General features: G+C 36.7%; 3 protein-coding genes and 1 pseudogene across 11 annotated transcripts; 3 read left to right on the forward strand and 1 right to left on the reverse strand.

Moving 5' to 3' along the window:
• The first annotated feature begins 768 nt into the window (after positions 1–768).
• On the forward strand, positions 769–5,549 carry LOC132185678 (Low affinity potassium transport system protein). Of its 3 annotated transcripts, XM_059599449.2 has the most exons (4): positions 769–933; positions 1,065–1,164; positions 1,985–2,605; positions 5,068–5,549. In XM_059599449.2, the coding sequence occupies exons 3-4, from the start codon at positions 2,055–2,057 to the stop codon at positions 5,135–5,137; spliced, it is 621 nt and encodes a 206-aa protein (XP_059455432.1). In that variant the 5' UTR covers positions 769–933; positions 1,065–1,164; positions 1,985–2,054; the 3' UTR covers positions 5,138–5,549. The 3 variants fall into 3 exon arrangements, with proteins under 3 accessions (XP_059455432.1, XP_059455433.1, XP_059455431.1); XM_059599450.2 differs by lacking the exon at positions 1,065–1,164 and having other exon boundaries at positions 769–993; XM_059599448.2 differs by lacking the exon at positions 1,065–1,164.
• Positions 5,550–6,686: 1,137 nt separating this feature from the next.
• Positions 6,687–9,212, forward strand: OHP2 (one-helix protein 2). Its single transcript, XM_059597964.1, has 2 exons — positions 6,687–7,289; positions 8,929–9,212. Exons 1-2 carry the CDS (start codon positions 6,838–6,840, stop codon positions 9,041–9,043), a joined length of 567 nt encoding a protein of 188 aa, XP_059453947.1. The 5' UTR covers positions 6,687–6,837; the 3' UTR covers positions 9,044–9,212.
• A 3,415-nt stretch (positions 9,213–12,627) lies between these two features.
• LOC132184436 (L10-interacting MYB domain-containing protein) lies at positions 12,628–17,369 on the reverse strand. Of its 6 annotated transcripts, XM_088518305.1 has the most exons (5): positions 15,496–15,564; positions 15,127–15,225; positions 14,063–14,132; positions 13,553–13,915; positions 12,628–13,458 (listed from the first exon to the last, which is right to left on the reverse strand). In XM_088518305.1, exons 3-5 carry the CDS (start codon positions 14,114–14,116, stop codon positions 12,832–12,834), a joined length of 1,044 nt encoding a protein of 347 aa, XP_088374431.1. In that variant the 5' UTR covers positions 14,117–14,132; positions 15,127–15,225; positions 15,496–15,564; the 3' UTR covers positions 12,628–12,831. The 6 variants fall into 6 exon arrangements, with proteins under 6 accessions (XP_088374431.1, XP_059454050.1, XP_088374430.1 ...); XM_059598067.2 differs by lacking the exons at positions 14,063–14,132; positions 15,127–15,225 and adding an exon at positions 17,227–17,369 and having other exon boundaries at positions 15,496–15,709; XM_088518304.1 differs by lacking the exon at positions 15,496–15,564 and having other exon boundaries at positions 15,127–15,427.
• A 1,793-nt stretch (positions 17,370–19,162) lies between these two features.
• Positions 19,163–24,203, forward strand: LOC132183996 (putative serine/threonine-protein kinase At1g54610; annotated as a pseudogene). The gene is made up of 7 exons (XR_015912887.1): positions 19,163–19,636; positions 20,288–20,572; positions 20,664–20,971; positions 21,266–21,484; positions 21,889–21,983; positions 22,400–22,506; positions 23,201–24,203. The product of XR_015912887.1 is annotated as a putative serine/threonine-protein kinase At1g54610 (transcript).
• The last annotated feature ends 864 nt before the right edge of the window (positions 24,204–25,067 follow it).

The following is a 25,067-nucleotide window of genomic DNA, read 5'->3' on the forward strand; positions in this document are numbered from 1 at the left end:
GGGTCTCATACATTTTCATGTATATAATAAATAAATAAGCTTTATTAACAATTTATAATATTCAAAAGATTAATAGTTCTTAAATAAAACATAAAAAGTAAAAAAGACTAATCAAAATGTTCTAATTTTCCGTGTCTATTTCAACCACAGTCCACAAAACATAAATCATTTGACTTTATTATTCAGCCCACATACTTTATATATATATATATATATATGAGATTTCGATTTATAAGTAATCTCAATAACATACCACCCGTGGAGGTGGCTTAGTGGTAGGAAGCCGATCTTCTCTTCACCTTGCGAGTCCGAGGTTGAGATTTGGCGAGCTCCACTACTATATGGATAGTCTCACGCCATGTGTTTCGGTGTTTAAGTGGGTTGGGAGCAGTGACCAATACCTGTGAGCCCATTTTTTGGCTCAAAAAAAAAAAAAAAAAAAAATCTCAATACCATATACAAAAAATAAGAAGACACTCTCAACATTAAAAAAAAAACTCTTAATTGACTTTAGTACTCAAGTGCTTGGTTTATTAAATTAATCAAATGGCTTAAAGCAGCCATCTGCAATCAAACAAAAGCAAGCTTTCTCTTTTAATCACAACTACCAACACACCCTGCTCCAATACTTTTAATAATTTCTCAAAAGTGAGAGAAAATTAAAAAATTAAAAAATTAAAAAAAGGGGTCCCATCGCCATCATGCGCCCTGGGAGTCACTATCCCTATCCTCCTTTTAAATAACTCGGTCCAGAGCTTCGCTCAATCTTTTTATTTATTTATTTTTATTTTTATCCCTCTCCCATTTCCTCGGCGACTTTTTCCTTCAAGCGGCGATCGGAGATTCCGCAGCCGCTGACGATTTGGACCAACCACTGCCGCCTTTTTTGATTTACTCGCCGGAGATCTTACTCGGACTTTGCATTTCTTTCAGGTATTGCACGCTTTTACCTCTCGTTCGATCTGATTTTCCGGTTGGTTCTCGAGAAACGGAGTGAGCAAATTTTTAATCCTCTGCTTTGCTTTGCTGATGTGTTTTTCTTTTCCGTTTCTTTTTCTTTTTAGTTTGAAAAATGTGAAACACAACTCAATGAAATCAACTGGTTGAGCTAAAGATTCGGAATTATTTGAGATTGAGGTGGATTTAAGCTTTGTGTGTGAAGTGGTGCGTCTTGTCATACTCCTCCGTTTTTTTCGCTCATTAAATAACTGTTAATTTAAGTAGAAACTTTACTGAGAGGGGGTCACGAAGTCTGTTATCAAATTTTTTTTTTCCTCTTCTTGCTTTGAAGTAAGGAGATCTTCAACCTCCGTTATTCACAAGTAATCCTTTATTAGTATTATTGAATCATCAATTAATTTTTTTTTCGTAACATATACTTTTAGTGTTGATTGATTTCCTGATGGTTTATGTGATTAATTTCCATTAATATTTGCATCCAATTTTCTTTTCTTTTTTCCTTTTCATTCTTTCCCATTGTTGCGCCCAGATTTGTTGCTCTCCCTCTCTCTCTCTCGCCATTTTTTTTTCCTTTTATTTTTCTCAATGCTTATGGATGCTTGAAACTCGTACTTGCTACAGCATCCTAGTAATTTTCCAATAATACTTGGCTTGCCTTGATAATTTTGATGAAACTCTGTTCTATTCACGACCTTTCAGATTCTTTCAATTTATTGCCAACTGCATTCTCTTACAATTCTGGAAATTTGTCAACTTTTGGTATGAAGTCTTCATTCTGTGTGATCATGTGGTTCTCCTCGTCTTTTAATTATAACAATTTAATTTTCTAAGATTTTGGAATATTTGCCTACACTATACTTCATATGAGTTTTTGGTCAACATTGCAAATGCTTTTTAAAAAAGAAAACTGGTTCGATTGGACATCTGCCAAAAAAAAAAAAAAAAGGCAGAGAATTTGCGAACCGGATTTACGTCAGTTATTCTTTGAACATGCCAAAGCTGATGGTCTTGATAACTATAACAGGTTAATTTGGTCCTTCTAAGGGAGGAAGCTGTAAAGAAATTTTTCCTGGGTGCCCCAATGTGCAGAACTGATGTTATTGGCAGTAGAAGGAGGAGGATTCTTCTCTTCTTCAGCTTCTGGGTATAGCAAGGGTCTGACCCTTCTTCTCTTGGGTCAGAAGAACGAAGATAAACCCATGAGAGTTTCTCCGTGGAATCAGTACCAGTTGGTGGACCAAGAATCCGATCCTAACCTCCAGCTGGCTTCCACGAAGAACTGGCTTCCCCGCGGGTGCGCCTCCTTTGTCTGTTTTGGTCGCGCTTCCGCAGGGCTTGACACCTCATCGGCTCTTAAAGTGGGTCCTGCCCATCAGCAAGATGTCTTGCCGGGGCCTCTTGTTTCTGACAAGGGCAAGGATTGTACCACTGATCTAGATGATGATAGTAACGCAAGAAAGGTTGCTCTTAAAAGTAGCTTGAAGAAGCCATCAAATAGAGCTCCTGTCTCTTTTGAGAATGCTAATGAACGTGAAACATTGGGCAAAAAGGGTAGTGATATCCCTGGTCATACAGAAAGGCGGAAAGTGCAGTGGACAGATACTTGTGGTAGTGAGCTTGTTGAGATCAGGGAATTTGAGCCCAGGTATGGAACTTTGTTTTAAGAAATGTTATATAATCTTAATTTATTTGTATTTTATGTAATTGTAGGAGTTTGCTTCCCCCAAACCCTAAATGATGTCTCTGGCTTTGTGTGTGATGTAGAAATGTTAGGAGGGCTAGATATGTAATTATTTGTGCCATGGATGCTAAGCTAATGACTGTTGTCTAGGAGTTCTCAGATTGTAGCAATCACCATCGGTTCTCTGAGCTAGTTTCTCGGCCTTTGCTTCTCAAAAGCCTTGGTCATCATTGCTATCGCATATGATATGTACATTCTTCCCATTGGTCCTAATAAGCTACTTGAATTAGAAGTTTGGCTTCCTGATATTATTATTATTATTTTTTTAAAAAGGCTCAGTTTAGAATGCTATTCACAACATGTGGAGGCCAAGGCCATAGTTTTTAGCTTATGTGTTGAAGCTTTTCTGAAGGATCCTCCAAAGTTATTGTCGAGATAAAAAACACACATGTCAATGGAAAACAAGAGGAAGGAGAAGTAATGAATAATGACGTGGAGATGGGAAAAAATCCAAAAGGTAAAAAGCAAAAGATTTGTGAGATGAAGTAGGAAGAAAATATTAGAGATCTGATACAGTTAGAGATAGAGACAGATATGAAGGGGAAGCAGCAGCTGTAGAAGAAAAGAAACCTCCATGTGCTTTACATGTGAAATAGTTGCAACTTGAGGACACATGATAAATCGGAGGTTGGTAGGATGGATCTCGGTAGATTTTTCTTTTTCTCTCTTAATAAGGGACTATGTTTATTATTACTGGGAAATAGGCACTTAGAAACTAGTTAATTTTAAATGTTTCCATGTGAATGCTGGGATTTTGATTTTTTAATTCATTGCCCTTCATCCTTTATCCTTGTCCATTATGAAGGTTTAACATCAGGGACTATCTTTGTGAGTTTAAACATTAGTGACTATCCTAGTGAAAAAATGTTTTCTTTGAAGTGCAAATTCGCAATAGTTTACAGCAATTTACAGAAAGTTTTCTCACACTTTTCTTACTTTGAAAGTGTAATCAACTGTTTCCAAGTGTTGGTACTCTGCTTCACTTTATTCTATGTCCATTGCCATGCGGTCCTTTATGTTATTTTTATAAAACTAGTTAAGCTGAGATGAAACTTGGGTTGGATCCCTTCATGGTTCTTTTAGTTCACATTTTTTGAAGATTTATTTATTTTTATTATTTTCTCTTTTATTTGTTTCTGATCAAGTTGTGGATCTTATTTATGTGGAGCTAAGGTGCAGGTGAATTTTCAGTTTCGAATGAATTCTCCAAATGCGACACTTGTTTGTTAACTTCTTGGGATTTTATTTGTATGGCTGTAACCTAATTATAGGTCCCTCATGAAATTTTTTCTCAGTAATTTTCAGATTGAAAATGTTGAAGAATATGAATAGGCGTACCTTAACATTTAGATGCTCATGTTATCTGTTGAATAATTAGAGAATTTCTCTATTTGCAATTGAAAATTTTGGTTTCTACGAGTCAAGAAATTTCATTACATAAATAGGCCTCTAAATGATCTCTTGGAGGCCCTACAAGGTTCAACTCTTTGATGATTCCCAACTGCTAGATGCTGATCAATAGGGCGGTGGGGGGCAAGTGGGGATGGCCATGGCCTCACCCCCCACCAAATTCAGAAAAAATACTATCCCCTCAAAAATCTGAAAGAACCTCGGTTCCCCCAAAAATATGAAAAAACATTATATTTGGATTTTGTTTTTTCCAAAACACAATAGTTAGACGCCCCCAAAAAAATTTCTTGGCTCTGCCATTGTCCTTCTTAAGTACGTAACCACTAACCTAGGTTGTGGGTGTTTTATTCCACACAAAATCCCACCTTTTCTCCAACTTGCTCTCTTTTTCTTTTGTCTGAGCAATTAGTACACAAACACCACAAGACAACACAGAAAAGAAACAACCAAAAAAGAAAAAAGACCGCATTGGAATTTGTTTTCTAGTACTACAGGGATTTCACATGCTGCGCTTGGTTTTTCTGGGGTCTTAGTATGCAAAACCAGGAATTTTTTTTTTGAAAGAAGTAGCACTTTACCAAAGAGAAAACCAGAAGAAAAAAAAGCACAAGCATTGGGTGCTAACTAGAGGGCATATATCTGGAATATATCTCCTCTCTGAAAATTTTGGAAGTTGAGATTCATTCGAAGATGGGTGGCCTGCCCCGCCTAGAACAGTCATGTTTGACTGGGCTTATTTAAGCTATTTATATAAAACAATCTTTTCCGGCCTGTCTTGCACTGGATGCTCTGGCAGGTGTTGTGCTATATGTAGGGAGTAGGTCTTTCCCCCACCCCAAGATTTTTTTCCCCTATATTTGTTTCTGTTTCTTTTTTGTTTCTTCTTTCTTGGTTGTTCACTTGCTCCTCTTAATCTTTAATTCTTTTGCTGAGATAAAAACTTGATGCAATGGCAGTGAAGCGGATGGATCGGATGACGACTTTGACAATGGAAATGCAAGAAGTTGTTCGTGTGCAATTATGTAGTTTGGCTTTTAGCCAAATACAATATGGGCTCAACTTCTGTCCAAAAGAAACGGTGCATCCGCTAGCAAAGCTTGTTTACGCCCTCCTCTGCTCAACTTATTTCTGTGGAGAAAAATATTGCTGGTTTTTGAGCCACATTGAATACCAATCACAGCAAGAGTTCTATTTCTGGCTACACAAGTTAGACTGTTATTTTTGTGTCTATATTAGTTTGCTGCCGGATTTTGTCACTCTTGGCTTTATTTCATTTTGTTTATTATTCTTCTTTTTATGTGTGACTCCATTGTCTATTGTTTCATCGTAATTAGTGTGAAATTCTTTTGCTCCTTACCTCTCGGGTTAATAAACATTTAGCCATTTGTTCTTCTTTTTATGAATTTAAGATGCTGTGGAGCTTTGAGGCCATTACCCATTGGAAAGTGAAGCTATCAATGCAGCTTAATTTTCTCTGATTTACGCTGCAGAAGAGCAATCATTTGGTTTCATTTCTTTACAAAAGTCATACTATTTATAATTTAATTGTTAAAAGCATTTATATGGAGGTAAGAGGTGGGCATTTGCATTCATAATTGTCAAAAGCTAGGGGAATGACATAGTGGCTTCCCTTCGCTTTTAGGTTCGGTGTGCTATAAATTGCAATGATGCGGGTGATTTCCCTCTCTCATACCAAGTAAGGTGTCCTACCTGCTTGTACCTGGATCCCAATTAGTACAACAGGGCAGCCCATGTGAGAGCATGGGGCGGGCTTTATCTGCTCGGATAGGTGTCTGAGTTATTCAGGCCCACCTACTTGGGCTTCTTGAATACCTACCCGAGTAGGTGGGGTTCTCTGCAATAGGGCAGCTCTTATTGTATTGGATCCTACTCGTCCGCAGCCTATTCTCTGCAGGACGGGAGTTCGAATATTTGTGTATGGAAGTCGCGGATCAAGCTTTACAAAATAGTAAGCCCATTACATTGCTAAATGGGCCGTTTCTACTCTCCACTCAAGGATTCTCCTTTCTTCTTCCCCTTTCTACCCTCCCCTGCTTAGCTTGAAAATGAGGCTTGGAACATCTCATGTCAACTCCGTAGAATTCAGCTTTTTGCTGTTGTGGTTTTCATCGTTCATATGCAGCCGCTCTCATGTGTTTCATTCATATATCGATTGCCCATATGATTAGAAGGTAAAAGATAAAAAGAGCGACCTCCTTGGCTTATTCTTCTTGTCATTGTCGTTAACGATTACTAGTATCATTATTGTTAAGAACCTCGGATTAAAATTAAAAGGAAATAATTTTTCTTCAAATTGGATTAAAAAAATTCTTTCAACTCGGTTTATAAAATTAGCATGCGAGCATATAAGAAATACATGATTTTTAAAATATTTTTATATTTACATGATTTTTAAAATATATATGGACATAGTTTTTTTCCAGACTTTTCTTTTTTTAATAACATAATAAAAAAAAAAGAAACGTGTCTAAAAGAAATTTTCCAACCCAATTTGTTGAAAACTGTGTCCAATATATAAAGGATTTGACTTGGCCAGCGAACTGAAGGAGGCGTATGTATGCTGAAGCTTGGCAACATCTTATCCACATACGCACACCACATCAACACCACTTCCAGTTCTGATAAACCCACAATCAAACAAAACGAACCATAATCCAAAACCAATAGCCCAAGAATTTTAGTGCGTGTCTGTGTAAAGAGAGAAAATGTCAGTGACATCCTCCATCCCGTACATCAAAATCAAAATCCCAACTTCCTCACCATCATCATCATCATCTTCTTCTTCTTCATCTTATACTTCATCCGCCTCTTCTTCTTACTCCTTTAGATTCTGTTCAAGTAAGCCTCACACAGTCACCATAAGAAGCTCCCAAACTGAAGGGCCTCTAAGAAGACCTGTGGCTCCTTCAGTCAGAGAGCCCTCTCCCCCTACTCCTCTCAAGCCCACTCCTCCTTCTCCTCCTCAGTCATCTACGGTGGCTCCGCCGCCGAAGCCGGCTGCGGTGGCTGTTGGGGACGGTAAGAATGTAATAACTTTGGAGTTTCAGAGGCAGAAGGCTAAGGAGCTTCAGGATTACTTTAAGCAGAAGAAGCTTGAAGAAGCAGATCAAGGCCCATTCTTTGGATTCATTGGAAAGAATGAAATCAGTAATGGAAGGTAAGCTTCTCCTTTTGAGTGACTTAGTTTTTTATTTGTTTTTGGAGTTTTCCTTTTCTGGGTTTGTGTCAGTTATGGTAATGATCAATTCAGTAAGGAGTAAACAATTAATTTAGTTCTAATGAAAAATTGAGCAATTTTGGGTGATGAACATGATGTAATATTCGTGGAAGTTTAAACCTGAATGGGATTCAAGTATATTTTTATTTTTGGGGAAAAAATGGTCAAGGTCTTAAAAGAAGGAATTTTTCCAATGAGAATCACTTCACTTGGAAAGTAATTGGCTTCCATCTTTTTTTATTAGGCACTCAAATATCCCTGCAGTCCTAAAGCAATAACACTTCTAAATATTGGTGGGGGTGAAATAAATGGCTAGCTCAGATACTCGTGCAGTTTGACTTTGGGTTTTTTTGGAACTCATTCGCCTTGCCTCATCATTATTTGTGCTACTGCCTAGAACATTTAGAATTGCACATTGATCTTATTAAACAGAGAAACTAATTAAACAGGTAACCCAAAAGTATGATTCTGCAGATGCTTAAGTGCTATCTAATAATCATACATTCATCCTAATTGTTGCAATCTAGATGGCGGTTATCCTGGGTATGCATATTCAATATGATTCAGTTCTTGCATGAGTACATGATTCCTACTCATTTCACCAGTCTCCATGAAATGGCATCTCTTCTAGATACAAAATGCCAACAAAACCATCTGGTCATTAGGTGTCTTCTTAATTTTCTTCATAAAGTTCTTCTCTGTATATTAAACTCTTTGGATCTCCTCCTCTGAATTTATTCAATCCTGACTGCTTGAGTTTGATACGATTCGTTTGGTTTAGCGATTTCAAAACGTGCAGTTTGAAAAATCACAATTTTAAAACGCTGTTAATAAAAAATTGATTTTTTTTTAAACGCAATTATTTGTTTGGTAAGATTGCGATTTAGCTTCTAAATCCCACTTCAGCCTTTAAAATTGTGCATTTTTAGGAACGCTCCCTTATTTGCAATTTGAAAACCAAAATTTTTTTCACATTTTGAAACAGTTATTTTTTTTCAAATGCATTCACAAACGGGACACTTTCCATGCTTTTGGCCTACAAAATAGCAGAGCCAAACGGACTCTATAGTTACCCTTTCCTTGGATTGATTCCATTCATATAGATCTTTTGGTTTGGATGATCCACTGCATCAGTCGTTTTTGCCCTTGCCACTTAGCACCAATGTTAGCATCATGAAAGATGTACAGCAAGAATATTCAGTGACTAACCAATTTGGCTGTTAGTGATGGATTGTGAATGATTATTGGAGGATCTGTTCTTTTCTTTTCTCTTCTTTTGGGAGAAACATGGTTTGAAGTGATTCAGAAGAGAGAGAGAGAGAGAGAGAGAGAGAGAGAGAGAGAGAGAAAGAAGAAGGAAAAAGGGTGGGAGTGAGGTTGCAACATCTTTTGAAGAAAACAACTAGAATCCTATGATCAATTTATCTGTTACCCTAAACTCTTTTCAAACAAGCCTCCATGTCAATCCTGTAGGAAATGCTATTATACTTATTACATTGATATGTGTAGTTTTCTAACTTTATATGGATTTTGATCTGGGTTCTTCTATTTGTCTGTGTCTGGGATGTTGGTCAAACAGATGGGCAATGTTTGGTTTTGCTGTTGGGATGCTAACAGAGTTTGCAACAGGCTCGGACTTTGTTGACCAAGTAAAGATCCTTCTCTCCAATTTCGGGATTGTAGATCTGGAATAACTCTTTTGCTTGATGCTCAATGCCATTTGATACTTTCTGATTGTTGTAATAGCTGTAGTCACATCCGCTGTTTGATTTGCAACCTTGTTGAGTTATTTGTTTAATTTTCATCTCCTATCATCAACCTGTATCTTCACTACAGTATATATTTACTGGATTCCATTAATTAGTAATGCTATATACCACATTTTTATCATACAACTATTCCACAACACTAATGTGATAGTCCCAAGACTCCCAACCAACTAGTGGATTTTTTTTTTTAACAAGGACTAATCCACAGGTTAGTTGAGACTGTCACATCAGTATTGTAGGATAAAAATGTAGTTTCTAGCATTACTCTTCCATTAATACAAGTTCATCTTTTTTTTTGCTGCACATTTTCAGTAACCTATTGATGCTAATATTGAGTAATGCTAGAAATTATATTATTTTTTTATAAGTAGAAATTACATTTTTATTTAACACCTATCTCACAATATTGATCTAGTAGTCCTAACCAATCTTCAGATTTTTTCTTTTTTTTTTTGAATTGACTCGAGGGTTAGTAGGAATGTCTCGTCATCATTATAGGATAGATGTGAAATAAAAATATAATTTTTAGCATTACTCATAATATTAGATATAATATGCATTCCTTAGTGTTATGGTACTGGAAGTTCTTCACGTTTACTGTATTATTGCATTTCACATTCTTAAGGGCTGCACGTGTAAGATAGCATAAGAGCATGTTTGAGATTGTGTTTAAGAAATAAAGCTTTAAAGTTAAAAAGAGCATTTTAGCATAAGTTTTATTTTTAAGCTTTTGCTAAAAGTGCGCTTTGATCATTTTTTAGCTTTTTGAACATTTAAAAGCGCTTTTAATGTTTTTTACCAAACGGGTACTTTTTTTTTTAAACAGACTTTTTGAGTATTAAATGCATTTTTAGGCCTTTCAAACGTACACCCTAACAGGCATTAAGTAGGATTATAAAATATGATAACCTAATTGTGTGTTATATAGTTGTATACTTGTATTGTATTAATGCATGTCAACTTGGGTTACTGTCCTGTGCATCCCAAGTAGTCTTTAATAACAATTGAGACATTCTATCAACGGCACCAATGCAATCTTAAAATATAGTAGGGTTAAATACTAAATTAGTCCCTAGGGTTTCACAACTTTATTTTTTCCCCCCTGGGGTTTCATTTTTATCACAGGAGGTCCCTGTGGTTTTGATAAGTGACCAAATTAGTCCATCCGTTAGTTGACCGTTAAACTGACACGTGGACCAATCAGATGTCGACACGTGGCACATATATTAATTATTTATTTTATTTTTTTTTAATTAAAAAAAATGTTTTTTTTTTAAAAAAAAAATTAAAAAAATAAATTAAAAAAAAAAAAAAAAAAAAAAAATTGGAAGAAACTGGGGGTGGCCGAGCCACCCCCTTGGCAATTTGGGGGTGGCTCGGCCACCCCCTTTGGCCATGGGGGTGGCCTGGCCACCCCCATCTGGCCGGATGGGGGTGGCCTGGGCAATAGGGGGTGGCCGAGCCACCCCCTATTGCCTAGGGGGTGGCCGAGCCACCCCCATCCGGCCAGATGGGGGTGGCCAGGCCACCCCCATGGCCAAAGGGGGTGGCCGAGCCACCCCCAAATTGCCAAGGGGGTGGCTCGGCCACCCCCTGTTTCTTCCGATTTTTCTTTTTTTTTTTTTTTTTTTTTTAAAAAAAAAAAACATTTTTTTTAATTAAAAAAAAAATTAATATATGTGCCACGTGTCGACATCTGATTGGTCCACGTGTCAGTCCGTACAGTCAACTAACGGTCAACTAACGGATGGACTAATTTGGTCACTTATCAAAACCACAGGGACCTCCTGTGATAAAAATGAAACCCCAGGGGGGAAAAAATAAAGTTATGAAACCCTAGGGACTAATTTAGTATTTAACCCAATATAGTATTCCATTAAATCTTAGATACTTGTTGAATAATCTTAACAAAGGCTACACACAAATTGAGGAAAATTAAAGAACAAGAATAATAAGTACTTTAGAATGTGGCTAACATTCTTCTTCTTCTTCATTTTTATTTTTTTAACTTCATTAAAGGTAGGGTTAGAAGGTCTGAAGAGATCTATTGATATTGGGTTAAGCACTTCCAAAACTTCATGAAATAGTCTCATTAGAATGTTGAAATTTTTCATAAACCATTCTATTACATGACTCACGTGCAAGTATCTTTATTTATTTATTTTTTTTAATTGAATAAGGAAATGGTTATAAGGGAAGATTCTTCTCACTCTTGATCTGAAATAAAGAAATAGTAGGTGATCCTAAAAATGAAAGTGGAGTAAGTTCCCAAACAACAGACCCAAAACAAACTAATACAGAGCGAAAATAATTAGAAAACGTAAGAAATTGGTCAAATAAATGATCTGGTCCTCTCAAGGGGCCATATAAGGCCGTTATAGAAGCAAAAAAGGTATAAATTAAGGCGAACCTATCTGAACCTTCACTTGGAACTAATAACAACCACCAAAAAGAGGCAGAAGTCAAAAATGCATTGTCATAGTCCGATGTAGGGATTGCAGGAAAGAGAAGAACCAACACAATTTTGGTTACAAAAGTCTCCATGGTAAGATCTAAACACCAAAGAACTGGGAGATGGAGACAGGAACCTACAAAACAAACAAGCAGCAAAAAGCAAACAGAGTTGCAAAAGAAAATAAAAGTACATGGAAAATATAAAAAACAGCAAAAAAGCCCACTAAGAAACAGCTTGAACAGAGGACGGGGTAGATGGTGACCGGTGTGAGAGCTTCTGGTGGCAGCTCGGAGGACACATGTCGATGGGTGAGGAACACACGGCAACCCGTGGTGGCCGAACCAGAAAAATGGTGGCAGTGGCGAAAAGCTAGGAAGCTAATGGAGTTGCGCGTCGGAGCTGTGGAGGAACGGAAGGTGGCAGATCAGGCTTAAAGAGATCTAGATCTGAGATCCTCTGTAGAACCATGAACAGCGCGACGGTTGGGAGTGGAACATGGCTAGATGACGACGATCAAGCAGAGTGGAGACGACAAGTGAAGGACGAACAACAATGCTACTACTCTATGGCCAAAAAGATAGAAAGGAAGACTGGTAACAGAGAGGAGGAGAGGCACGGCTGCACTAGGCAGAAGGGACAGAGGAGGTAGAATGCCCTCATTGAGGAGAAAAAAGTCTTCTCTCAGGAGAGAGAAGAGAGTGCTGACTATCATGACATAATTGAAACATATACTTATTGACTCTTCTAGCCTACTACCTCTTGTTGCTGAAGTCTATATGTATGTTGTAAAACATTACATAATTGAAAGAAAAAACGTGGTTTCATTCTAAACATATCATAACATTTAACCTAGTTTCTTTAAAAAAGTTTGCAAGGTTATTTATCGATGTATTTAATGAAATATGTCACAACTGTATGACATCCAACAAAAATAAGATCATAAAATTTATCATCATCATCATTCTTATCATGATAATGATTATCATTACCATAACCCATATCATATCATTATTCATATATATGACATCTAAACAACAATAAAATCAATAAGATAGAACGCAATAAACTAATCGTTTTGAAGAAATTGTTCAATAATCACAATCTTCAAAATCACATTGTTTAAAGATAAAATAAGCTGTACCAAGTGGAGAAATAAAATCACATTATTCAAAGATATATGTAAAGAGAAAAAACATCATTCAAACATTCTAGCAAAGACCGTAACAATAGTTTTATTGAAAATTTCTACACTTGCTAATCAAGTGGAGAAGTGTTGTCCTCCCAACAATCTTGCCTCCTCTCTTAGAAACATAAGCTGCAAATGTGGTTCCTCTATCACAACAAACATCTCTCTCTTCTCTCTTTTTTGAAAAATATGAGCCGCCTTGAGATGGAGATTAGAACCTTTCTCAACACCATCCAAGGTGCATACACGTTCCATGACATCACGAATACTGCTCCCAGAAATCTCTGAACTAGCTGAGCTCTTTAACTCCTTATCATTACTAATATGACTGAGCTCGTATATTAGCTTTGACACTACTCCTTTCTTCCCTTCACTTTGCATAAAGGTAGCTGCTCGCTTCTTTCCTTTTTCTTTGGTTGGCTGTGTAGAATTAGGCGGTTGTATAGTATTACACAATTGTGAAGGATAAGGCATTTGTGTAGGACTAAGTATCTCAATTTTATCATGACCATATGGAGGAGCCGACTCACTAGATGAGTCACATGATCCCTCCTTAGGAGTCTCAAAGTTAGTAGGTAAAACACCTAAAGAAGGGGCCCGTACACCTTCTCTAGTGGCCGTTGTGTCTCTAAACATGATGTCTAATAAATGAAGGTTCTCTAAACCTCTTTCTCGAAATTTTGAAGCTCCAGGAACCTCCTAGGTAATGAAAATACTCGTATTAATAGCTAAAAATACATAATATTCCTTAAAAAGAAAAGAAACATACATAAATTGGGTTATAGAAACACACCTTTAACTTCCTTTCCCACCACTCATCTGTCGCAGCTATTGTTCCTTTGGTTGCGTCCCACCTCAATCCAGTTTCACTTCCTTTCAATTTGTTCCAAGCAATCCAATCTTTCTTCAACGTGTCCCACTTATTCTTAAACTTGAGATATGTGTATGACCTACCAGTATTCTTTTTAAATGCAGCTTCAATGTTTCTCCAACCTTGTTTAGTAAAGTGGGAAGTGGGTCGATTACCCCGAAGCACCTCATCCACACACACTTCACAAAAGTTTGTAGTCAATTGTGATGTCCACGTAGCTCTAGCAATTGAGTTCATTTGTGATGGTTCAGTATTGGGATTGGAGGTCTCCTTTTTCTTATCCATCTGCACAAAACATAATTTGAAAGATCGTGTCTAAATTCTATGATCAAATGTAATTTTATCTATGATCTTGAAAACCAAAGGTGTTTTTATGGTTCCAAAAAAACAGATTGATAAGGAAAATGCATGAAAACATGTTGTATGACCTACCACTTGAGTATTCACTCCAAAATCAATTTTGCTAATCGCAGCCTGTGCCAGCATCACAACATATGCATGCCTACATTAATTACTATGCATTTGTTAACAGAACAAACTCTTGGCGTCGAGTGAAACAAAATAGTAGGGGTGAAAAAGCGGTTCCGGTTAGTGGTTATTGGCTAAAACTACTAACCATAACTACCTATGCGGTTAACCGGTGGTTAGCGGTTAGTAACTCTAATAACTACAAACCGTTTTTTAAAAGAAAAAATTAAAAACAAAAGAACAAAACGATGTCGTTTCTATGGTAATACAATAATATCATATTATATACGACATTATTTCTAAATTTTTATACATTTTTATACATATTTAAAATTTTAAATACAAAAACAATATCGTTTCATATATATATATATATATATATATATATATATATATATATATATATATATACGGTTAGCAGACAACCTATTTTTACAATTTGAATCAAAATCGCAGTGTCAAACACAATCCTAGCCTGAAGCAATGGAAATCTTGTGTAATAAAGATGCCCTATTGTACTATAATAAGGCAACATCATGTGAGATCATGTTTATACCCCACTTGCTCGGATGAGTGGTCAAGCATCACAAGCAAGAAGAGCCTAGACACCTGTCTGAACAAGTGAGGCCCGAACAAACTCTCACAAGCTTGCCGCAATTAAAAAAAAACCTATTACACAGAATCGGGATCCAGCAATCTTGGTGATGACTGACTGCATGATACTGCCAAGGGTTAGACATGAAAATCAATGTCAGTTATGGACTTGTGATCAAGCTTGAGCTTCGTAGAGCTTGAATCTAGTGAGTCCTTCTATGTTTACCCTATCTGAAGTTACTCGGCTCAACTTGGCTAGTTGGCATCCCCTACTCTTAGGAGAATGCATTTGATATGATAAGTTTGTCATCTTGAGAACATCTTAAGCCAGAAGAGAATACTATTTTTTTTTTATATAAGTAATAAGTCTTAAGAAAAGAATACTATAAACTAGGAAATACAGGTTTTATTTATTACATGAGAAGATATCCAACCTCCCATCTTTCACTTTAGCTTGTCGAGTGTAAGGCAAGGTCAATGGGTCGCTATTACTGCAGCTTTAAGCCAAAATCCTCCTTTTTTCCATTTGGAGACTGCAATCCAATGCATAGATGGGTTCAGTATGCTTTTCCAGGTTGCTAAATCTAGCAGCAGCTCTAAGAGCATTAAAGAAAACGAGATAATTTTTCTGAACTTCCATCTATGCATGAAGACTCTGCAGTCCACAAAATGCATCAACTGCCAATCACACATCTCATGAAATAGAAGTACAATTAGGACTAATGAGTCTAATCATCACTAACATAGTACCATTTATTTGTGCATATAGCATACACAACAGTAACCAGGAACAGCACACCTACAATAAGCATTTCCCCTCGCAGCTGCAGCACTGATGCCTTAAGTGTTTCCACCTGAGCCTCGATGCTTGTTATCTGTTCCTCCAACGTTGCCAACCCGGTTTCCCACCTTACCTGCAGATGCTCTACACCATTTCCAGTTCTTTGAGGGGAATATTCACTCTGGGGTGGACTGTCTTCCCATGGTTGACAATGACACATTTCAGCGGATGGATTCCTGCAATAATGGTCAAATTTTTACAAAGTTCAGATCTCCCCAAATGTGCTCATTTTATAGTTAAGCTAACCCCTAAGCTCAATTAGCACATAATCCAAATCCACCTTTATTTTACACAACCACATTTATTTTGAGCCAATCGTATTTGACTGCTATGAAGTGGATGGCAGTTTCTTATGCCGATTACTAAACTACATGCTACTTAATTTTGGATATTAATTTGGTATGAAAGACTAGAATTTTTGCTCAAGATCTACATATGGGCTTCATAGCCGTGATATATGCCACAAACATCTCACTTTATGAATTAACTTTTTTAGATTAATTACCTAGTGTAACAACTCAGGGAAAAAGGGCAGCCACATCTATGTTATCACCTAAAAGGACTAGTCAATTTGGAACTTTTCTAAAATCTATTATAAAGCCCAGTTTCACCTAATAACTAAGCAATGTAAAACTTAGCACTCATAACTATCTCTATAAACCACCAACTCTATGTGAGCTATTCCTCATCTTCTCAATATAGAACTGGGTGTTACAAATTCTTCCTCTTAAATTCCGGACTTCCTTGTTAGGACCACGTCATGCAGTGCTCCAATACTACATGGCCTGACATTATTAGGTGGCTCTGATACTATTTGTAACGACCCAGAGAAAAATGTTAATCAGGTCTGTATTATCACCCCAAAAGGACTAGTCAATTTGGAGCTTCCTTATAATCCATTATAAAGTCCAGCTTTACTTAGTAACTAGGCAATGTGAGATTTAACACTTATGTCGGCTACTCCTCTCGTCTTTTCAATATAGGACCAGGGTGTTACACCTAACTTACTTATTGCATGTTATAAATTATACTCCTATGATCACATTCAGTCAAATGTCAATGTTTCCTAAGCTAAAAGAGCCTTATAAGAGTGTATCATCCACAAAGCGCAACCCCAACCACACTTCTAATCTGACTGGACTACACCAACAATGTTGAACCAACTGGCGAAAAATTTGGAGATAGTATGCAGCCATCTTATTTATTTTGACCTTTTTCTCTGAGAAATTGAAAAAACAACGAAAAAGAAAAAAGAAAAACCTCTGTGAGACGTTTTCAAAAGATGAATATACCAATAAAAGTATACAAAATCCAAAGATTCATTCTTTCCGGATTTTCCTCAGACTCCTGCACTAGAGCTCGATCTAAGTAAATTTACCAAGCTCACCCATAATCCAAGTAAAGTGGCTTGAAAGGCTGTACTTCTTTTGGATGTTCAAAAACATGCAAACAATTCAACAAGGAAATTCAAGACATATATACAGCCTTCCCATTTGTGCTCTAAGATTCAGATAATCACAATTCACATGCATAGAGATGATAATAAATAAATAAACACCAATGAGAAAATGTTTAGTATTTTCTCAGCAACTAAACAAAGCCTAAAACAGATTGGTAAAACAAACAGACCGATCACATTCCATTCTAATCTCGAAACTCAGAAACCAAAGAGAGAAAGAAAATGAAAGCACACCTTTGACACCCAATGGAGCAGACCAAGGTTTTCTTTCTCCTCCAATCCGAAGCCCCAAACGTCCCAAGTTTCTCAAATTTTCAAGCCCAAGAAAATAGAACGGAAAAAACAAGATTTTGGTAGAATTGAAGAAAACGGCACGAAGCGACTATAACGTTTTTCCGTAGCAGTGTCACCCGCAACTCGCCACATCAAAACAAAGTGGACCCCAACACGTCGTGGGAACTGGGACCCACACACTGACGTGTCAAGACATGACCCCTAACATTTCTCTTCATATATCTTAGCATAAAAATTGGAGTTTTTTTATTTATTTCTTGAGAAATAATAAAAATTATTTTTTTAACTCATTTTCATATAATAAATAAGTAAATTTATTTTTAAATTTGTGTGACATTCATATGAGTTCACAAATTTAATAATGGATTTATTGAATTTACAAAAAGATATAATTGAAAGATAATTAAAAAAAAATTTAATAATTTTTTTCAAACGGTATTAGATACCGTGAAAAATGAGGGATAAGAATAAAGATAAGCATGAAATCATGATTGTAAACTAATTTTTCAGATTTTGTAATTTTAAAAATCCTTGTAATCTAAAAACTTGTAAGCTTATATATATATATATATATATATATATATAGAGAGAGAGAGAGAGAGAGAGAGAGAAAATTTCTCTCTTACTAGAAAAACACATATTGTTTATTTTTTTCTTTACTCAGAATCTAAAAACAAAAGCTATTTCAAATTTTACAATTTATCACCACAAGATTGCTCGTGACTTGTATGGTTATTGTTGTTGCATAAAATTAATATAGTGAGTACGCATATCTAGTCATTGATTCAGGATTTATGCAAGATAACCAAATATCATAGTGACACACAGATAGGGAGGAGGGTGCCAACACCACATCTGATGCTCAAATCAGTAAAGATATGTAGTGAAAATAAGAGAGATAGAGGAAGATTAAGGGATGAGAGCATACTTGATCTAGCTTCCTATTGACCTTATGTATGAGATGTCTCATTTATGTCGTGTGCCTTCATAAGGCAATTGTCGTTAGACGGCTATTAATTTGGCCTTCGACTGTGTAGGCAATTTTGATCTGCCTTTAGTGAATCGTCTTTCCTAATTAAGTAGGTTCATATGTTACTTTTCATAGAGAATGTTTGCCTGATATGGCGTTTCCCTCCTAGATGTGTGCTTCACGCAAAGTTGGGTTTTGGTGAACTTGCTCGTCCTTTTGGGGCCACGTTTAGGCTGACTATCTTATGGGCCTAGTGAGCTGAGCACCATACTTTCATTCCGATAGTCTCCATTCGCTTGTGCTACTTGTGTAGGCCATTAAGAATTAAGTGTTAGATGAGTTTGTGAGGCTGGCAGGCCGTTGGATGGGCCTATGATCTTAACGGGCTGAGCCCCATACTTCCATTCCGGCTATAGAGTGACTAATTATTATAATTCCAACAATAAATTTAATTAGGAAAAATATTTTAGGGTTTTTGATTTATGATATATGCTTCCTTATTGTGTGTTTTATGTGGTTACAAGTGTTACGGTTAGAGGACTTTCTTGAGTTCCAAGGTAAGTTTTGTGAAATATTTTACGTTCACGAGTCATAATTTTTTGTCTGAAGCGGTGATAGGGTTGAGGACTGTCATTGATTCCAATTGAAAATTTAATTTGTGAGAATATTTTAGAGTTTTATTATTTAATTTTTAATCTTTTATTTTTTATTTTTTTTATTTCCAAAAAAGCCTCTTTGCGTTCTTGCGGAGAAAGCTATATGAAAGGCAAACTGTATGAAAGCCAAAAGAGCCAGCCCAGGCCGGCCTAGCTCAACTCTGGTATCTCTTTCTCCCTTAAAACTCCACATATGTCGTTTTGCTCTGTTTCATTTTCATTTTTTGTTCTTCTTCTTGTTCTTCTTCATGATGCTATGTTGCTCAGTATACCATATTAATAAATTGTCAGAAACTAGAAATACTGGGACTAGACCCAGAAAGGAATGGGAGTTGTTCAGGCAAAGCCTTCGCAGAGTTCATCATCTAGAGGCTTTGGCAAGTTGAAACAAGAAAATGGGTACGTCGGAAAAGGAGAACTCATGGCTGATCGGCGATCAACAGGGCAGAGGGATGCGCAAAGGGAGTCTGGTGGGCGTCACAGGCTTCAGACCAGGAAGCACAATGGTGGTGAAGGTGAAGGAGAAGGGAAGGCCAATATGGGAAAGAGAGTTGATGTTGGTGGTAATGGTGAGAATGTTTCGCAGAAAACATCGGTGTTCAAGCGAATTGAAGAGGATGAGTTGATTGATGGATGGCCGAAATGGCTCGTTGATAATTTTCCAAGAGAGGTGTTGACTGGGATGGTTCCAAAGAGTGCGGAATCCTATGTTATGCTCAGTAAGGTATGTGTGCATGTCTGTCCAATTTCTATTTTATTTTTGTTGTTTCAAATATAAATGTTTGGTCTGATATTTGTTAGTGTGCAATATCAATATGGTTGCTTTCTTAGCCCGCTATGGTGGATTCGTTTGGTTAATATCGCGAGATTAGCTATTCCAGTCCCGACTATGGGATAGCGTATTCGAGATTTACTCAGATACGGATGTGTCACAAAGAGGCTTTACCTTGAAAAGTTGATCGTCATTAAAAAAAAAAAATGCTTTAACTAATGGGGTTTGTCAGTTTCCCTAATTTCAATTTTGATTTCATTGTTGCTAATCATGCAACAATATTTCAGTTCTCAGGTTACTGATAATGGGTTTTGTGCATCAGTTAAAGTCCTAATAGTTGTTGTTGGTATAAATGGAAGCAGCATTCTCACTATAGTTCTTTGTTGAAACAACAAATTCAAAGAATTTCTCTTTGATGCAGTCTATTTCTTTTCTCTAAAACTCCCATGCCTCAGAAGTACCTCCACTTTGATGGATGAAAGATTGGAAGTAAAAAAGAAAGAAACTATAAATTTTTGGGTCTTTCACCTTCTCTGTTTTAAGTTGGTAAAAGAAGAAAAATCAAAGTAATAAAAATATATGATCCAAAACTTGGCATTACAGGTGGGGCAGGGAACTTACAGCAATGTGTATAAAGCCCGAGACAAAGACACTAAAAAAATTGTTGCTTTAAAGAAGGTCCGCTTTGACACATCAGAACCTGAGAGTGTCAAGTTTATGGCACGAGAAATAATGATGTTACAGAAGTTGGATCATCCCAATATAATAAAACTAGAAGGATTGGCTACATCAAGGATGCAATATAGCCTTTATCTGGTTTTCGATTTCATGCAGACAGATTTGCATACGATTATCTCTCGCCCTGAAGAGAGGCTTACTGAACCGCAGGTCACAATTTTCTCTTCTTTTTTCTTACAAAAGTTCTTCCAGATTTGGGTGCTCCTCCTTTCTCTGTTCCTGATTTGAACAAATCATGCAGGTGAAATGCTATATGCATCAACTCCTCTCAGGTCTGCAGCACTGCCACGACAGGGGAATTTTGCATCGAGATATCAAAGGATCAAACTTGTTGATCGACAAAAATGGAATGCTAAAAATTGCAGATTTTGGGCTTACACTCCACTCCACAATCGTCCCCTCACAAACTGAGTTGTGACACTTTGGTACAGAGCCCCTGAGCTGTTGCTAGGAGCTACTGATTATGGAGTTGGCATTGATCTTTGGAGTGCTGGATGCCTCTTGGGAGAAATGTTTGCAGGAAGACCTATTATGCCCGGTTCAACCGAGGTAATTAAGGGTTGCAATTCATGTTTAAGTGTCGGGTTCGGGTCGTGTTGAGGGATTATATTAGTCAGTCTAATTAAACGGATTAGACCCGTCTGGATTAGTGTCCGGTTTGCGAGTCATGTAAAAAATTGTCATTTCAACTCATCATGTCCAACCCATTGTTGTATCCAAACATCACATTCATAAACTATTTATCAAAATCTCTCTGTGGATAGTTTTTTTGGGCATGGGGTTTGATGATTTTACCATTGGCAGCTAGTTGTTCAAATCATGAAGTTTTTCTCTTGCATTCAGGTTGAGCAAATTCACAGGATTTTCAAACTATGTGGCACACCATCAGAGGAATACTGGAAAAAGTTCAAATTATCTAAGAAATTCAGAATTCCACAATTCAAACCTAGTCTTATAGAGACTTTCAGGGAATTGCCTGAATCTTCTTTGGGTCTGTTGAGCACTCTTCTTGCTCTGGAACCTGCATATCGTGGCTGTGCATCTTTGGCTCTCCAAAATGTAGTAAGTAATATTTGGAATATTTATCCTGCCATCCAAACTTCTTTCGCAGAAAGGACAAAGAATGATGTGATGATTTTTTGAAATATTAGCAGTACAATTTTAATACACAATCTAACCTGCTAACTCTCTTGTATGATAAATCTTTACTTGATTAGGTACTCCATCTAAACTTACATTATATGAGACTGTCTTTCAAGGTATGACTTTATCATCAAAATTTGGCTAAATTTTTTAATCTTGTGGAATCCTTCCTGGATGAAACTTTTTTTCTCTGTAAATGGTATTTTGGCATATATTCCAATTAGATTTTGAAAATCCCACACTTTGGATTCAATAGCAGTGCTCATTTCTAAAAATGTTATGCCAAGAAGTCCATTCTAAGTGGAAATCCATTGTGATTGCAGTTTTTTCACGCAACTCCATTGGCGTGCAACCTTTCAGATCTACCTGTACTCCACAACAAAGATGATGATCTCAAGGATCCCAATGAAGACAAAAAGTAGGTGCGTTTCCTACTTACCAAACAAAGTGCAAAAGAAAAAAAGTGGGTTAACACGTGTATTCTTAATAGAACATGTGATTTAAAATGCATGTAAAAATGACATGCTTTAAAAACTCTAACCCAATTTGAAGAAAAATTTTGTCATTTGAAAAATATCTATTTTTCCACAATGAACCTTTATATATGTGAATAATACGATAAGAGAAAGAATTTGTTTTGTTGAATTATCTTTCTTTCTTTTATTTAATACCATTAAAGAAAGAATTAGATGCCTGGATCGATGTTGCTGTTCTGTGATTGAGAGAAAGATTTCCATATATGGCAGAAAAGGGATCGCTCTGTATTCTCCATAAACATAAACTAGTGAAGCTTTTGCTGATCAAAGTACCCCATTTCTTTTTTCTTTTCTACAGATACAGGAATGCTAGAATGAAGCAACGGTCTAGAACAGTTCGTGAGCGCAGGAAAAAGGATCAAGCCACTACAAAGCCCAAGGAAGATTCTGTATCTTCTACAAAGATAGACAAAATAAGACATCAACAGTTTTTTTCTTCAAAGAAACAAGAAAATATAAGATTTAATGTGTTATGTGATACAAACTTTAGATAGAACTCACCCATTGAGCTTAATTACACATAGTCAAGATTAGACTTAACCCATGTGGGACACTAGGTTCGTAACATACCACCATGCTTCCGTGGCTGACATCCACAGCGGCTTATTTTATTAACACTGACCCAATGGTTGCCCTTTCTCCTTTGGCGGTTCCACTCACCTATCAGTATTTTAATCTAGCTAGCCTATAGGCCGCTCTCTTCATAACTCGAAGTCCTCGACATGGTGGCTAGCTTTGATATTAAATGATACAAGCCTCGACTCTTGAGTAGTACTCACCCTTGAAAACCGACTTAGAGTCTGTTTGAGATTGCGTTTTAGGGGCCTAAAAGTACTTTTAACACTCAAAAAGTCAATTTGAATAAAAAAAAATAAAAGCGCTTTTAAGGGTCCGAAAAGTCACTTTTAGCAAAAGCTTAAAAATAAAGCTTTTGTCTAAAAGCTCTTTTTAACTTAAAAGTTTTATTTCCTAAACACAATCTTAAACAGGTTCTTACAAGAAAAGAGTGCATAAGAGTTTATATACACATGGTCAAAATTAGACTTAACTTATGTAGGACACTAGGATCGTAACATTTTGTCCAAAAAATTGTTTAAGGGTCAGGAAAAGACAGCCAAGCCAGAAGTCCAAAGCCAAGAGCCGCCGGGTAGCACAAGCAGCCGAACAGAGAGCCCGCTCTTTACTACACCAAGTACCTCCTCTGCCTCCGGCGCAAAGCTCTCCAGCCAAACAGAGAACTCACCATTTTTGCTCTCCCCAGAGGTTTCTTCGAAGCAAAGGTTGTCGCCAAACACGCAGGATCATCCCAATGCTGACAAGAACATCATGAACCTGCCTCCGCTGCCCATTTCAAGAACACGCACTTCCAGTTATGTCAAAGATAATGACATGTACAGATTAAATCGTATCCCAAGGTCTGCATCCACAAGAGATTTCAGAAAGACAAGATCTTAGGAATCATTTTGAGGTCTATGCTGTTGATGATTAGGACACGTGAGAGGACTACATAGAAATAAGATAATTCTTTTTTCTTAACCATACATATATTTTTCTACTTCGTGGACCTAAACCAATAAGCATATATTGTTTGTCACATGTTTTGTTATAAATGGTCACCTGTTCTTGTGATTGTTAGAAAATGTTCAATTCATTGTTGGATATTATTAAATCATAGAATCACAAGGATGAGCGCTCACATATGATAAGAATAATGTTATAAACCACATTTTTATCTTGTTAATTATATTATTTGGTCATGTTCCGTAACTACTGGATCACATCTTCTCTACCTTATCCACTCCAATAGTGGTTAATCTTTGAGATTGGCGTGCGTATTAGACTTGACTCGCTTTCTTATTAGAAAGAGGACCCAAATCTGTGATATGATTACTTTCATGACCCTGTAGCTTGATGCTTAATGTACACCAATTAGAGAAGAGAAGAGGTGATGTGAGGTGGGCGACATTTTCTATCAAAAGTCTCCTCAGATTTTCCCCCACTACCATCGTATCATATGGCATTGTGATAATTAACGCCCCTGCATATTTGTTTTTTGCCTTTGTTTCTTATGACTAATGAATGCACTTATTCATTTTTTTAGTTCATTTCATTGGTTCAATAATTTAGTTTTAGATCTTAGGCTTGAGGCCCACCCCACAGATAATAAAATCATAATTGGAGAAAGCCAGAATCTTACGTACGGCTATTCCTGTTGCCATTTACCAAGGACTGCAGGGGCGGAAGCAGGCATATGGTTGGGGGGTCGAATGTCCCCCCCAAACAAATCTATAGAAAAATTTGTGTTAAGTTACTGTAAGAGTACCAATAAGCCAGGTCTGCCCAAACTTTTCACTTGGCTAAGCTGAAAGGAGAAATGTTACACTTGCTCTCATTCTCACACTCTTTAATGTATACTTTTTAATTTGACAGTAAAAATTACTATTTGAATCTAAAATCTAATGATGATTTTTACTATGATATCAAAACCAAAGGTCATAGGATTGAACCTTGATTCCAAGATATTTCCATCAAATCACTCACTATTTAAATTAAATATTCCACGTATTGGGTCTCACCTATTAAAAGAGAGTTTGAACCCACACATGAAAAGGAGTGTTAAAATAATGGTTAAGTTATTAAATATACATTTTCTTACCAGGTTAAGCTTTTTAGGATAAATAGTAATTTAACATTTGAGAGTGTGTGAAAATGAGAGTGAGAATGTGTATGACATTTCTCCTGATCAAAATATAGCCAAATCTAAACCTGTTTAACCCAAAAACCACGTTCTGGGTCCATTAATGTTCGATATGGCGGAGTACGTGTGGGATTTATCTTACCTTTAAACTGCATGCTTCTAGCTTATTCCTTAATACATAGCTCCAACTACTGTCTCCGTGATTAAGAGGAAAAAAGAAGAAGAAAAGGTTGAGATGTATTGTGCCAGCCATGCCTACATTAATTTT

This window comes from Corylus avellana, chromosome 7 (assembly GCF_965113065.1).
Source record: "Corylus avellana chromosome 7, dhCorAvel1.hap1.2, whole genome shotgun sequence".
Lineage (NCBI taxonomy): Eukaryota > Viridiplantae > Streptophyta > Magnoliopsida > Fagales > Betulaceae > Corylus > Corylus avellana.